The sequence below is a fragment of the Gymnoscopelus microlampas genome, assembly GCF_963454915.1.
Source record: "Gymnoscopelus microlampas genome assembly, chromosome: 6".
NCBI lineage: Eukaryota > Metazoa > Chordata > Actinopteri > Myctophiformes > Myctophidae > Gymnoscopelus > Gymnoscopelus microlampas.
In genome coordinates this window covers 2,265,008-2,281,504 of record NC_139943.1, presented here as the reverse complement: position 1 = coordinate 2,281,504, position 16,497 = coordinate 2,265,008, and the positions used below count along the sequence as shown (strand labels likewise).

The 16,497-nt window shown below is 40.7% G+C and overlaps 2 protein-coding genes across 2 annotated transcripts; both read left to right on the top strand.

The window, feature by feature from the left end:
• Nucleotides 1-396: 396 nt before the first annotated feature.
• LOC311047938 (uncharacterized protein) lies at nt 397-6,232 on the top strand (the record flags this gene model as incomplete). The annotated part of the gene is made up of 3 exons (XM_084060889.1): nt 397-448; nt 986-1,957; nt 5,745-6,232. 3 exons carry the CDS (start codon nt 397-399, stop codon nt 6,230-6,232), a joined length of 1,512 nt encoding a protein of 503 aa, XP_083917015.1.
• Nucleotides 6,233-10,351: 4,119 nt separating this feature from the next.
• LOC311047937 (signal recognition particle receptor subunit beta-like) lies at nt 10,352-11,140 on the top strand (the record flags this gene model as incomplete). Its single annotated transcript, XM_084060888.1, has 1 exon — nt 10,352-11,140. The coding sequence occupies one exon, from the start codon at nt 10,352-10,354 to the stop codon at nt 11,138-11,140; it is 789 nt and encodes a 262-aa protein (XP_083917014.1).
• Nucleotides 11,141-16,497: the final 5,357 nt, after the last annotated feature.

Below are 16,497 nucleotides of genomic sequence, written 5' to 3'. Positions count from 1 at the left end.
AAGGTGCTGTAAGTGATATTTCTTTCTATTAAAATAAGTGTTAAACAGCTTTATATTCTGATAGTAATTATTGCTGCAAAGTGCTTGTTAAATAACAGGGGTCTCCCCGTCTCTCCAGCCCTTTAATACACAGAAACTATATTTTTTTATCCTATCAGGAGAGAGAACCCATACAGGATACAGGATAAACAAGTACAATTGGAAGTGATCAAAACAAATAAATGAGCAAAATTGGAACTATAACACAAGCTGATAAATCATGTCTGTGCAGGGTTCTCTGTTTTAGTGTGTGATCTTTCTCAAATTCAAATAAGCATTATCTTCTATAAATATTTTCAGATTACGATGTATGACACACCATTTGAAAGCTTATATTCTGTTCTAAAATTCTGACAAATGACCAGAGCCTACAAGAGGATCAAAGTGCAGGACTGGGTCACATGTGCTGGTACGGTGGCAATGACTCAACAGCAGCAGTGGTTTGGTGGTGAATTATTGTGTGTAGTGGTATGATCAAACTTGGTTTAATGATTAGCTCATGGGACAACGGTCATAATCTCCCTGTATGAGATCACTTGTGTTCACTTGGGTAAACGTACGCAAAGCACATTGAAGAGTCAAAGTCCACACGGAAACAATAGAGAAGCAAACTTTGGAACAATTTATGGTCTTGTCGAGGCCCCGCCCCTTACCAGGACACAAATCAGGAGACTGTTAATCTACTTTCCTCACTGATGACACGATCGACACAAATACAGAGAGACAGACAATAAGATTCACCTTCAGATAAAACACAACTTCCAGTGAGGAGGTGAGACTGTCTTTCCACAGCTACAGGAGGGAATACTGACCCAGACCACTGGAACCTGCTGACTCTGTCAGCTGAACAGACTTTAACAACAACCAGGATTCACAGTGAAGGAAAACTTTAGGGAACATTCTAGAGGACGTGTTACTATGACTGACTGACTTCCTGCGTTTCCAGAAGACAATTATTCCTGTACTGTGTGTCATGACATCTTTAAAGATCCTGTTATACTGTCTTGTAGCCACAGCTTCTGTAAAGCATGTCTGCGGGAGTGGTGGCGAGAGAAGGTAATAAAGGAATGTCCAATTTGTAAGAAGAGACATTCAATGGATGCAACCTGTAACCTGGCTCTGAGGAACCTGTGTGAGGCCTTCATACAGGAGAGACATCAGAGAACTTCATCAGGGTCTGAGGATCTCTGCAGTCTGCATGCTGAGAAACTCAAACTGTTCTGCCTGCAATGTCAACAGCCAGTGTGTGTTGTGTGTCGAGATTCTAAAAAACACACCAACCACAGTTTCAGACCCATCGATGAAGCTGCTCTGGATCACAAGGAGGATGTCCAGAAATTACTGAAGCCTTTACAGGAGAAACTGGAGGTCTTTAATAAAGTTAAGACAAACTGTGACCAAACAGCAAAACACATTAAGGTCCAGGCCCAGCACACAGAGACACAGATTAAGGAAGAGATAAAGAAGCTTCATCATTTTCTACATGAGGAAGAGGAGGCCAGCATCACTGCACTGAGGGAGGAAGAACAGCAGAATAGTCAGATGATGAAGGAGAAGATTGAGGGTCTGAACAGAGAGATATTAACCCTTTCAAACAACATCAGAGCCATAGAGGAGGAGCTGACAGCTGAACACATCTCATTCCTGCAGAACTACAAGACTACAATGGAAAGAGTCCAGTTCACACTGCAGGACCCACAGCCGGTCTCAGCGCCTCTGATAGACTTGACCAAACACCTGAGCAACCTGACCTTCAGAGTCTGGGACAAGATGAAGGACATTGTCTCCTACACTCCTGTCATTCTGGACCCCAACACTGCCCATCCAGATTACACCCCGTCTGATGATCTGACCAGTGTGAGACATGGAGACATACAGCAGCTTCCTGACAACCCAGAGAGGTTTGACCACCAAAATGGTAGATCTACAAGCTCTCAAACGCATCATGATGCTTGTAGATCTGCTATTTGTGAATAGCCTGAGCATTAAATAGGGCTTACGTGGTTTATGATCAATAGTTATAATCCAATATAATGACATATGATATATATATATGAGGTTTTCAATGCAGGACTTTTACTTGTAACAATATTTTTTACACTGTGGTATTGCTACTTTTACTCAAGAAAACAAACTTGAGTACTTCTTCCACCACTGATAGTAATACTAACAATAATGTAATGATTACAATAACGTAGATTATGTAGATAGTGATGGTTATTAATCATTAATCTGTAGCAGCTGAGAGAGAAAAGTGTAAGCGCTTTGTGAAGGCCTTCTGTGCCACGAGGCACCAAGTGGATATATATAATATATGAATAATATAATAGGTAACTGGTAACATGAATCATTTGGGTTTTGTAATCATTATCTCATTTGATCAGCTGTTGCAAACAATGGTTGATATAATCAGAACATTGTACAATGTATCCAAATATCAGACACACTGGCACAATAAAATCACACATCATTTTAGAATTTGACCAATGATATGACACTGATAAACACAATGAGCAACAAAGACCTTAAAAATACAATTTCTTCCACCAAACATCAACATTATCACTAATCTAGATTAACACATGTGAATACATCATTAAACTAAATCAGTAATATAATTGTATCCAAAATCATGCATCCAGCCACTACTTTGATATATTTTTTTTAAATAGGCACTTCACAGATTTTGCACCAAATCCCATATACTGGGATAGTATATACTGTGTATACCGATCTTACACAGTTTATTTATTAAAGTATGTTACATTTTCATTTGCCTAAAGACAAAGAGCTTTTGCCCATCGTTGATGACCTGAAAAGTGATGAGTTACCTGAGGAAATGGCCGCCAATGTCCATGCTGACATCACACCCCACGCACGCATGAGGGGGTCCCTTGAAAGTGCGAACAGCAGCTTGGCAAGAGAGGCCCGGCGGCGGCCAGGTACCAGACTGAAATAATGTCCCACTGGGTTCCATTTTTAACGCTATGTTACACATATTGTACCCAAACCCAAAAATGTAAACGATAGCGTAATAGTAAATCTTTGGAAGTATACAATATACAAATGAACACACAATTTGGACTCAAGGAATTCAATAAAATTGGTATTATTAAGATTCAAGCTTATCGTTAGCATAATTGTCATTTGTTGGCCTAATTGACATCTCTGCCTAACTCTATTCTCCTAACACTGCTGCTTCATTGGGCCTCATTGCCTTATATGTCCTCAGCCTATCAGAATGCTTGTTACATTCTAAAAATGACTTAGGCAATAATTATGCTATGAGGCTAACTTATTTGACTTAGGCAGAAATTATTTTGAATGTAACAAGCATTCTGCAGGCTGAGAACAGAGGCAATAAGAGAGGATGAATCAGCAGTGTTAGGGGAGTAGAGTTAGACAAATATACTTAGACTTACAGTAGGCAAAATGAGAGTGTTGACTTATAGGCACTTTTTGAATAAGTCAAAAAGTAGATTTTTTTTTGCCTAATTTGCCTAAGTCAAATTTGTATTTCTTCTTTCCTGAAAGCCTTCAAAATATGACTTAGGCAATTATGCTATAGGGCTAACGATATCTTCACTCTATTTCAGGGCAAAAAGAAATAGAGCCAAAATTGTTCAGATTACTGTTCAGATGTATATTTCTCTTTTTACTAAATATTTGTTGTTGATTGTTTTTTGTTATGTGTATTTAAACATTCTGCCTGGTATCAGGCTGAAATAAGGTTGTGTGTGAGTACGTGTGCGTGCGTGCGTCCGTGCGTGCGTGCGTGCGTGCCTGCATTCCCAGAAGGCTTACTGGCTCAACTATCAGGCTCCTCTCCTGTGGAACCATCTTCAAGGTTTGGTCCAGGAGGCAGACACCCTAAGTTTAAGAGACTTACCTTCCATTTGGGGAACAAGAGCATCACCGTCACCCATAGTCTCTAATATCGTTTAAGCCATGTCATTTTTTTAATGAGGTAACCAAACATGGCACCGCGCTGGCTTTAATGATATTAGAGACTGGATAATGATGGTGCTCTTCTTGTTCCCCAAATGGAAGGAAAGTTTTAAATCTGCTGTTAAACTTTGGGTGTCTGCCTCCTGGAGCAAACCTTGAAGATGGTTCCACAGGAGAGGAGCCCAATAGTTGAAAGTTCTCTCTTGGAGACTCTAGGAGCCACAAAGTAAGCCTACTGGGAATGCAGTGCTCTAGGACGCACGCACGCACACACACACACACACACACACACACACACACACACACACACACACACACACACACACACACACACACACACACACACACACACACACACACACACACACACACACACACACACACACACACACACACACACACACACACACACACACACACACACACACACACACACACACACACAAGGAGCAAAGACAGCCGCCTGTCTAAGTGCAATCTCGCCTGCCTTAGAAAAACACTGACAGAAAAGGAATGAAAGACAAAAAAAACATTGGCTCCTTGTCCATCACGGACAGGCAGCCAATCATCACCATGTCCATTCAGTAGAGTGACCCTCGCCCATAGGGATGCAAATTTCTGTCTTTGTGGGGTGGGGGTCTGGGCCATCACCTGTACTCACCTGGCAGGTTTGACGGGGCCTCTGTAATGTGTCTGGACACAAGGGGGGGGTGCAGGCCATTTTTAAGCACACATTTCCAAACGCTACCTACAGTACACACATTGCCACTAATAGGCTTAATCTTGTCCTGGTAGCACACACATCAGAAGATGCAGAGTGGTTTTTCACTACTCTCAATTCACTACATGCTTTTATGACAGGCAGCCAGCAACATGCTATTTCATTGATGTGCAGACACAGAAGTATCCTGATCACAGACCCCTTGAACTTGAACGCGGTTGTGACACAAAGTGGAGTTCAAGCTCTTAAGGCCTTTCAGACTCGGGGAGCGAGTGACGCGCCTTAGTAATTAATTTGCATCATCATTCATCATTCATTCATTAGAGACGGGCGATTATTTGGGATGCACAGAGAAGTTGAGGGGTGGAGAGGCAAGCGGGCGCGGTCCAAAGAAATTCTTGTGCTCGTTTCATGCACACGCCCACGGGCGCCAAGAGCTGGATTGTGGTCAGCTTTTTCCCCCGCTGCGCACAGGAGGACAAAACAACAATGATCGTGGCACGATCCCCGCTGATGCAAGCGAGAACGCCTGTGTCACTCGCACCCCGTCTGAAACGGCCTTAATGCTGTTAGAAGTGCTTAAACTTAAAAATGATGTTGTACTAACTAGACGTTTTGAGTCATCGAAGGAAGCTAACGTCAGCAACAAGAATGATTAGGCGTTTACAGAATCTGCCCTCACCGGGGTAAAATATTTGTTAAAATATATTTAAAAAAACGCTATAAAATGGCGCTGGTACTCTAATGGCGACTAGCTGTACTGACTGCTTGCTTGAAATTAAAGCTCTATCTACGGCTTATTGGAAAAAAATATTTTAACTGTTCAATATTATATGAGACTGATTTTGAAACGTTCTCTTTATTTTATTATGAACTAACACGTATTGTCTTATTGTCTAAAGTTGTCTTGCTGATATAATGTCAAAAGATTATTACCTGCACTGAATGGCACAGTTGTCAGAAGCACTTATCATATTACCATATTATAGTTTTCCTGACCCCTCAATGTTTGTTTTTTCTCCTTTTCTTCATACAGGTGCAAATATGCAGATCTTTGTCAAGATCCTCCAGCGAGGAAAGACCATCTCCCTTAAGGTCAAGCCAAGCGACACCACTAAGAATGTGAAGGCCAGAATCCAGGACAAGGAAGGCATTTTCTCTGACCAGCTGAGGTTGATCTTTGCCGGCAAGGTACTGGAAGATGGCCGAACCGTGTCTGACTACAACATTCAGGACGAATCCACCCTCTACCTCGTGCTGCGTTTGAGGGGATGTGGGGGACCCGCCAAGCAGATCTTTGTCAAAACCCACACAGGAAAAACCATCACCCTCGAGGTTGAGCTAAGCGACACCATTGAGAATGTGAAGTCCAAAATACAGGACAAGGAAGGCATTCCCCCTGACATGCAGAGGCTGATCTTTGTCGGCAAGCAACTGAAAGATGGCCGATCCCTGTCTGACTACAACATTGGGAACGAATCCACCCTCTACCTCAGTGTTAATTTTGATATGAAAATAAGATGAAAGTGGGTTTGTCCATAGAAATGTGTTAATTTCCATTCGGACATGACATCTGTGCGTTGCCAAATTCACAGAGTAACCTGAATCACAGAGACATTACATTTAATGCAGACATTAAACACACCTCCTGGTTCATTTCCAACCACTTACAAACAGGTTTTTAAGAACAAAAGACTTCTTGGGCCAGCCTTCTCAGTCAGCACAATTGATCACACAATCTGCCTTGGTTTTAACACATAACATTTATCTATCAAACTGTATTTTTTACACAAGCTCATATTATGAAATCATTGTTTAACATCTTATTATCTTCAAAATAAGCCCACACACATATGTATTCAACCTTGTATGAATGATTTAAACAAAAAGAGATGATTTAAAATAACATGACTTTATCCTTAGATTCAAAAATAAAAGTTACATGAAACTAACTGGTTTCTTTCCCAACCACATTTCACCAATGTTCATACTTGTGTACTTTCTACAAAATAAGCTTTTACTGTGAAATAGGAATAATACATAAATTCAATTTGAGTCTGCATTACTTTAGGTTGAAGACCCTGCATTACACCATGTCTTATGTCTGTCTGCTCAAGGTCATTACAGTTGTTATTTCTATTTCGTTTCAACTGTTTTTAATTTCAGTTTAGTTTGAATTACTTCTAAAAGGGGGTTTGCTAGTTTGTTCGCGGAGCGCTCGCCCCCAGCGGTTCTTGTAGTCTTGTTTTTGTTTTACTGAGGTTAGGAATATGTTTAGGTTTAGGCATAGTTTTACTGAGGTTAAGTTTAGGAATAAGGTTAGGTTTAGGCATAGTTTTACTGAGGTTAAGGTTAGGAATAAGGTTAGGTTTAGGCATAGTTTTACTGAGGTTAAGTTTAGGAATAAGGTTAGGTTTAGGCATAGTTTTACTGAGGTTAAGTTTAGGAATAAGGTTAGGTTTAGGCATAGTTTTACTGAGGTTAAGTTTAGGAATAAGGTTGGTTTAGGCATAGTTTTACTGAGGTTAAGTTTAGGAATAAGGTTAGGTTTAGGCATAGTTTTACTGAGGTTAAGTTTAGGAATAAGGTTAGGTTTAGGCATAGTTTTACTGAGCTTAAGTTTAGGAATAAGGTTAAGTTTAGGCATAGTTTTACTGAGCTTAAGTTTAGGAATAAGGTTAGGTTTAGGCATAGTTTTACTGAGGTTAAGTTTAGGAATAAGGTTAGGTTTAGGCATAGTTTTACTGAGGTTAAGGTTAGGTTTAGGCATAGTTTTACTGAGGTTAAGTTTAGGAACACCTGGTGGAGACCGTTCCGAGGTCGCCGGATTAGATCCGGAGCGAGTGTGTTTTGGGGTTGAGCTCTATTATGTAATTTTTGGGGGTGAATAAAATGTTATTCTCTCCAATCTGTATGGTAGAGTATGTTAATGCAATATACCTTAAGTACAATTGGGGAGGTTGTATTTGGTCTCCCTGGGGCCTATTTCACGAAAGCAGAATTAGGGGTTAAGCCTGGATTTAACACCCATCCTGGCTTAATTTTGCCAGGATTTGCAATGAATCAGTTTCATGAAAGCTGAATTATCTTGTCAGATTAGCTTAGCCAGTTCACCCTGGATACATTTATCCATGACTAGATTTCACGAAAGAAAATTGACGCAATCCTAGTTACCATGGAAATTTAGCTGTGAAGTCAGCAAAGCTTAATTAGATTAGGTATTCTTTACTTCATGCTCTCAATGTTATTTCTGTGTGTGATTTTCTGTGATTACTGTGTTCTTAGCGCTAGGTATACTCTTGGTTGCTTGTTTTTGCAGGAAATGCACTTAAGACCTCTGGTGATTAGTAGTTTCGTTCCCTACCTACGTTCAATGCACGTACTGTAAGTCGCTTTGAATAAAAGCGTCTGCTAAATGACTGTAATGTAAATTGAGACGATTTATTCAAATTATTATCAAGAGTTATGTTATGTCTGATCACCTCCAATTAATACATTTGTATTATTAATATCAGGTAATAAATGCAATATTTTACGGGGGAAAAAAAACGGGTCATCAAAATTCTACTGTTAGTTTGGATCACTAACAGTAGAAATGTGTTTAGTATTACGTATCAACATATAGCCACTCCCCTGGTTTTACTGGAGAATGTGGACTGAAAGACCTGATTAGCCCAGCTGCATTTAAGCAGGTTCTCTTTTATTGGATTAATGTGCGTTTCTTGTAAATATATGACATCAGCGGACAAAGATTTTAAATGGGAAAACACTTTAGCCCGTTTGAGTATCTGGCCCAGACCACGCACATTCCAACGTTGATGCCTCCACTTTTACTAGATTAATTAGGACACATATCGAGTGTTCATAATAATAATAGCAGTGTACACATAGAAAGCCCTGTTAAAGAAGTAAAAATAAAAATAAGACAAAGAAAAGAAAACGAAAAACATTAACCCCCTCCCCCCGTCCCAAATAAAGTGAGAGTATGAGCCCTTCATATTCACTTAGGGGTTGCCGGGTCATATAGGAGTATTAAATTAAATAGAAATAAACGCCAAAGTTCCATTGGCCCCTCTCCAATAAAGTTTGTCCACTCCCTCTCCTCTCTTAATAATAATAATTCAAGATGCTTGAAACCAGCATTGACAAAACAAAACAAAAAAGAGGGGAAGAGATGGACGGTCTTGAAAGTGTTCCAGTTCGAATGATCACCAGATAGAGATTACATACCGAGATGAATTAAGCTGTATCAGCGGTCAGTCCTGCGTCTCCTCACCGTCCAGTGAGACCAGAGTCTCTGCAAAAGCCTCAACATCCTGCGGGGAGAAGGTGCATTGTCAACATTATACACTTTCACTGGAAAGGGTTTACAACAAAGCTTAGTGTTTGTTATTAACTGTTCCACAAAAGTAACAGACTCTGACTGCATTACAATGATCAAAAACAGAGTCAACAGTAACAAAATAAACATTACAATAAGCAAGCAATGTCAGAAGCAATGTAAGACCCATCTTTAATAATAACCATTCTTTACTTCAAAGTTAATATCTCTGTATGATTGCATGCACTGACCACACCCCCCAAGCGGGGGCTCTGGGGGTCCACCCCCAGAAACCTTTTAACATAGTAGATGTCATTTCCTGTGTTCTGGTGAATTTTGGGAGTTTCTCCAGGAGAAATGACAATCCAGGAGATTGTCAGGAGACATGGTTGAAATCCAGGAGACTCCTGCAGGATCCAGGAGTGTTGGCAGCCCTGGCCTATGTCACTCACCAGGAAACCCCCTTTTATTGCCCATTACAACATCATATATTGGTAGTGACAAGCATACATACTCATCCAGTTTAACCGCATCACTTAACAGACTTCCTTGTGTCTTAAACATTGATAAGCCTAGTGTAGTTTATTATTTTATCATGACATACAGTTTGGGTCATATTGCTCTAATGAGCATGTGCTTGTGCACATATCCAACTATGTGTTGTTCCATGTATCTATGTATACAACTGAGACAATGTCACATTCTGTGGTTCAACGAAAAGTTGTTTCGATGACACTAAACAAAGTGAAAGAGTTTTTTAAAGAAAGGAAAAAAGTGTCGTGTGTTTTGTGTTTAGGCATTTGTGTGTGATTTAGGGCAGCGATTCCCAACCTGTGATGTCACAGGCATAACTTCATGCCTGTGACATCACGTTGTCTATGACGTATCTATGACACACACGTGACTCAGGCCGATCTGACACCCTTGACTAACATATTTCAAAGAAATATAATATAATTATGTGATTCGTTGGGCAGAAACCTTGTACATCCATTCCATAGTTCAACTTTTTATGTTGGTTGTCGCAAAAGAAGTTGGGAAAAGGGCCGATTTACAAGCTCACAACGCGTCGTATCATTTTCTTGGTGAACTATCCCTTTAATGTCATGCTGTTGTGTGACATCAGACCAGAGCTCTGGTTAGCCTATATAAGGTGTGAAGTACCTTCTGACCTCCACTTCAACCCGGTACGATCTATATAAGCTATATAAAACCTATACAACTCACATGAGATACTGAGTGTGACCCGAGAGAGACGGAGACAGAGAGAGAGGACAGATCCAACACCAACCTACACTCCATCCCCATCACGGTCCATCCACATGGGTTTCTTTGACAATGAACCGCCGCTCCTGGAAGCAGCGATGTCCGAATCTTCAGCGTTTATCATGGGAATCATCGTTGCTTTATTAGTCGCTATCCTCACCTTTATTTTCCTGAAGTACTTACACAGCAGTAAGACCACAGTAGGAGGAAGAAGTGCTGTGCTGCTGGTGGGATTGTGTGATTCCGGAAAGACCCTGCTGTTCATCCGGCTGCTGTGCGGGAAGTTCAAGCGAACGCAGACCTCCATCACCGACAGCAGCGCCCCCTACAAAGGCAGGAACGACGGAGGCGGCGGCGGCGGCACGTTGACCCTGGTCGACCTCCCCAGTCACGGCAGCCTTCGTCCTCAGTACGTGGAGAAGTTCAAGTCCGACGCGCGAGCGATGGTGTTTGTGATAGACAGCGCCGTCTTCCAGAAGGAGGTGAGAGACGTGGCCGAGTTCCTTTACTTTCTGCTGACGGACGCCGTGATATCCAGGAACGCGCCCGGTCTTATCGTGGCGTGCAACAAGCAGGATATCGTTATGGCCAAATCGGCCAAACTGATTCAGCAACAGCTGGAGAGAGAAATGAACGCGCTGAGGGAGACGCGCTCGGCGGCCCTGGGCTCTCAGGACGGCTCCGTCGGAGGCAGCAGCGTGCAGCTGGGGAAGAAAGACAAGGACTTTGAGTTCAGTCAGCTGCCCATGAAGGTGGAGTTCTTGGAGTGCAGCGCCCGCGGCATACGAGGCGAGGAAGGGGACGCGGACATCGACAGTCTGGAGCGCAGCCTGGCTGAGCTGTAAAACCAGCCCCCATCGTGGTTCTCCGTGAGGCATCCAGGTGCAGGGTCTCTGGGACGAGTTCCGCTCCATATCAAGCATGCAGGGTTGTACTGTGAACTGACCTCAGTGAAGTGACTGGATATCTTCACAGTCACTGTGTATTGACAATTACCAGCCTTATAATTGCGGCCTGAAAGTTTGCACCCGTTAAACTTCTTTTTTTTTTAACCCATTAAGACCTGAGACGATTCTTTAAGAAAATCTAAATCCTAACAGTTTTTTGAAAAAAAAATATGAAAAATATTTTTTCACGATTTTTCAAAAATAGCAGATCTGCAAGCTCGTAGCGCGGCACTCGGTGCCACGCTACGAGCTTGCAGATCTGCTATTTTTGAAAAATCGTGAAAAAATATTTTTGAATAGCCCAAAGAAATCTTAAAATTAGACACAGATGCGTCCCCGGTAGGAATCAAGAAGTGATTGGTTTGTTTAGCTTTCCACCCGCCCCAAGACCAGTGCTGTTGGTCTATGCTAAATGGACAACTTAATCACATTACGTTATCACTTTCAGTGGACCCCAAACCCATTCCCTGTGAGTTAGAAGTGTGAAGTCGTAAGAGGAAAGGTGAAGCTGAAAGGGACAGAGACAAAAAAGACAGGCCTATGAAGAGGAAACGGACAAAAAAATGGCTAAGAGCGTACCAAAAAAAAATACCACGTACACCTCTAAGGATATTCAAAACCAGACTAGAAAAGTGCACCCCTCAGAGCACAGATCTCCGCCAGACCGGGTTCGCTACCAAGTGCCCACTAACCTCGTGTCACCTGGCTTTCCACCGCGGAGGAAACCCTGGTTTTCATTCTAAAACTGAGCCGTGTGATTCAGATTAGAAAAAAGGAGGGAAAATGGGTTCCAGTGGTGGGGTCCGGTTGGCGTCGCATTGTTTTTGTTCCCCACATAATGCAAATCAATTAGTTTAGTCTCGCTACGAGTCAGAATAAAAGATGGATACACCAAATGATTATTATACCAAAAGAAACAAAATGATTATAGCAAACTAAACACATTTTAAACTAGGGGAATCATTTTGGAGGTGCACAGCGCACTTGGGTTCCGCAGTGGGTTATATCTGCTCTAGACCGGATCAGAAAACCAGAAAAGGAGTCGTCCCAGGCTAAGTGCAAACACATTTTGTAAGTCAATCATAGCCAATTGGAATGGAATATGAAAAACTTCTAGCAGCAATATGTTTGTTAGGCTACAGTGATCAATGAAAGGAGGTAGCAAACTGAAGTCAAGTATTGTACATACATACAGTAATTCTTATGAGGTGCATTTTCACATTTATGCCAGCAGTATTATGATGATCTTCAGACGTTGTCATTAACATTGCTGGAGGCACAGGCAAAGAAAAAGACTCCCTAGACTCACAAGGCAATGTAACAACTTCTTTTATCACATATTCATTTGTATGCAGTGTGGAGGTGTAACTTGAGTGTGATTTGCTAAATGCAGTGGTGGACAGTAACTAATACTGTACTTTTTTGAGTGTCTACTTTACTTGAGTATACTTTTTTGTGTGCGGATACTTTCACTTTGACTCCATTTCATTTCGAAGACAAATATACTTTTGACTCCACTATATTTCTAGGAAGGGAAAAAAAGGTATATTATGAATACATTATGAAACTACTTATTATGCCCAAACATAGTGAAAGTAGCAGATCTACTAGTTTCATCATGATTGGTTGTTTTACGTCTAAAGTTTAATACAGCAATGTATTGATATATCAAAAAGAAAATGTACTTTGTAATTTGCACTTTTGAATACTTCAGTATTCTAAAAGCATGTGCTTTGAATATTTAAGTATTTTTTTTAAGTATTCCTGTACTTTAACTCAAGTACAAATTTGACAGAAACTTTCACTTTTCAGGATTCAAATTCAAAAGCAAGTTGCAGATCTGCTACTTAATTTGCGTTAATTTACGAAAACACAAAAAAGTTAGAATATGGACATAAGAGGTTTCTGCCCGACAGCAACGTTATAATAATGTACTTTGACTCAAGTACTGGAGTTTGGAACTTTGTCCACCACGGGCTAAATGAGCCTTTACAGCAGCAAGATCCTGTTGATATAAAACATCCGCATCTCCCTGAAAGAGAATGACATTTCTGTTGTTTTCTTCCCAACTATTCAGTATTCATTCAATTTAACTTAATTAAAATTATTCAACAGATCGTTAAACTCAAAAGCTCCGGGTCACTGAAAGCATCACCGCAAAAATATCGCCATTTTTCCCATATTTTTGACACTGGAGTGAAAAGAGATTCAACAACACTCTCTAAGTAATTCATGTTATGTTATAGTTAAGTTAGAGACCATTTCTCATACGTGTTTATTTTTAATTGGGAGGAGATAATCTCTGTGTAGTCAGTCATACTGGATTGATTTCACATTCAATAAAATAAATATGTATACAGAGAGACTCATCTCTTCAAGCGGTGCAAATATACACGACTTACACTTAATTTTGGAAAATCAAAACATGAAAATGCTTAAAAAGAGTAACACTATGAAAAATGTGTCCACGGTGGTTATCGCTGCTAGTTCTCAGTACTTCAAACATACTGTACAGCACGGCTAAGGTTCACTTTAGCCAATATTAAGCCTTAAAAGCCCTATGACACTATGGTAGAGGTTTGGGTTGTGTAGTCACATTGCCATGATGTAACCGGCAATGTGGGCGTTATGTCTTCAATAGTTTCTCTGTTGATTTTCTAATAAAGATTGTACAGTGAGACAGATCTCAAAGTCACTCTTTTAGCACATGTCAACGAACGCAAATAAAGCAGATTCTACCAACATGTAACATTGCAAAACATAAAAAACAAAAAACATAATTGAGCGGTGTAGCCGCTCCTATAAGTGGGTTTGGGTCCCGTCCGTGGTGGAAGTTTCTCTCTCCGTCGGGAAAATTTGTCTTTCGCTGTACTGTGATTGGCTGATTGGTATTCAGACCCTTTGCTCAGTACTGTGATTGGCTAGCGAGATGCATTATGAGATTAATAACCTATAAATATCACCACGCACTTAAAAAATCACTGTGATGACCACTGTTGTTTTTAAATAGCACCGCTCACTTCACACTGGGTGTGATTTTGTTTTATTGTATATTGTTTTCTTTCTAAAAAGTCCATTCCTGTTGATTTTACTATTTGAAAAGGCTGATCCACTGATCCACCCAATTCAAATAGTAAAATCCATCAAATTTAAAACAAAAACATCAATGGAATAGCTATTGAAGATATCTTGGTGAAGTTACATCATGTCAACGTAACGACACAAACCCAAACCTCTACCAATGAGTAACTGTGCTTTAACCATTTAAGCCCGACAGCGGCATACAACAAAAATAACCGATCTACAAGCTCACATAGACCGGCTATTTTTGCTGTGCAACACCGGCATACAGTACATGTATAAATTAAGCATTTAGGCCTAGGCAATTCTTTAAAAATTGTCTCCTATAACGACATGCGCAAAATAGGGACGCCAGGGTTTATGAAGTGTCCCACTCTGAGCAAATAACCAGAAAACACACACTCACAAAATAAAGAATCCACCAAGTCCACCCAACAGTGTCATTAGTCCAACATACAGAGCAACAAAACAGCGTGATTCCTTGAAGCGAGGGAATGGAGTTTTCCTCCTTCACACCTGGGGTTTACATGGTGTACTGTTCTGGGTGATTGCTTTGTAATAATCACTAAAATGCATAAAATGTCGGCGTAATTGTGTTCGAAGATCCGATCAACCGCCCCGTCTCCCCACAATAGGTGGTCAAAGACACGTTTGGCCACTTTAGTAATAAAAGCGTAAATTAATAAAAATGCGTCTCAAATCCAACAGCTGTGAGAGGGAATGAACGTGGAGTGGCTTGGCCTGGGTGAGCTTTTGTGTGTGTGTGTGTGTGTGTGTGTGTGTGTGTGTGTGTGTGTGTGTGGATGTATTTGTGTTGTTTTGGTTTGTTTGTTGTGTTTTCTGTACATTTGTGTTAAGGACCTCGCTTGGATAAGGTTATGGTTAATCTCAAGGGCTTTATCCTTCTAGTAACAGGCAGAATGAAGCGTATGCAAGGTCTAAAAAAGTGGACAGGAAACTGATAGTAATTTAAACAAGCAGGGAATATGCTGTGCTTTGTATTCTAATTTAGGATGTAAATTATAATGAGAAAGTGCAGCGTAGCATTTTATGAGGGGAGATAAGTCTCATTTGACTGTGTAACACCCTGGGAAGGCCTTTTAAAAACCCTATATTGTTATTCGACCGTATAGCCGATATTACAAGCTCACAAGGCGTCGCAAACCGTCTATTTTCACTGAATGTTTGGCCCAGAAATGGAACGCTGGCGTTCATGTGGTTAACACCAAGTGTAAATGTAATCGAGCTAAACCGGTGCTTCTCAAGGATTCTCATGTCAAGGATCCACCAATTGACCACCCTGGGCAAGACCTGGGATGTTGGTTGTCTAGGAAGTTGACAACCGGAAATGGTTGAATTTGGCGGAAGTACCGCCCAAGGAAATGACGTTGATGCTTTACAAATCTGTTAACATTCTCCGTGAATGAAACGAGTGTTGTGATTGGTCAAAAAATATCGTTTCCGGGGCAAACGGAAATCCTGTCCACTCAGGACTTCCTAGACACTCGCTGCTTTAGGTCGTGACCAGGCTCTTCTTTTCGCAGATGAGTGAGGCTGGGACCGAGGTTACCAATTGACATGTATTTGGCTGCGGACCCCAATCTGAAAATAGTGTGCCAGGGACCCCCATTAATTAACCCATTAAGACCCGAGGCGATTCTTAAACATGTTTTCTAAATGCCAACAGTTTTTTGAAAAAAAAAAAAAAAAAAAAAAAAAATGTTTCAAGATTTTTCAAAAATAGCAGATATACAGTACACCTGTACAAGCTCATAGCGCGGCACTCGGTGCCGCGCTATGAGCTTGTAGATCTGCTATTTTTGAATAGCCAAAGACATCTAAAGTGACACTGATGCGTTCCAGATCTTAATGTGTTAACTCATTTTCTGCCAATAACGCATAAATGCGTTTTTAGAAAAAAAGAAAAAAAAAACCAAAGACCAAGGAGATATGATTTTTTCGAAGATCTAGACTCCTATCCACTTCCTTGTTAACGTAAAACTTAAAAATTCTGTATCTCGGCTCCTGAGTACTTTTTTAATTTCAATGAAAAATCTCTGGCAGACAACTGCAAAAAAATCTGAAATAATTCAGGCAGGTTAAGTGTTAAGAGAACATTTAAATAGCTGGGCATCGCAACACATTGTGAGCTTGTACAGGACATCAGCTATTTT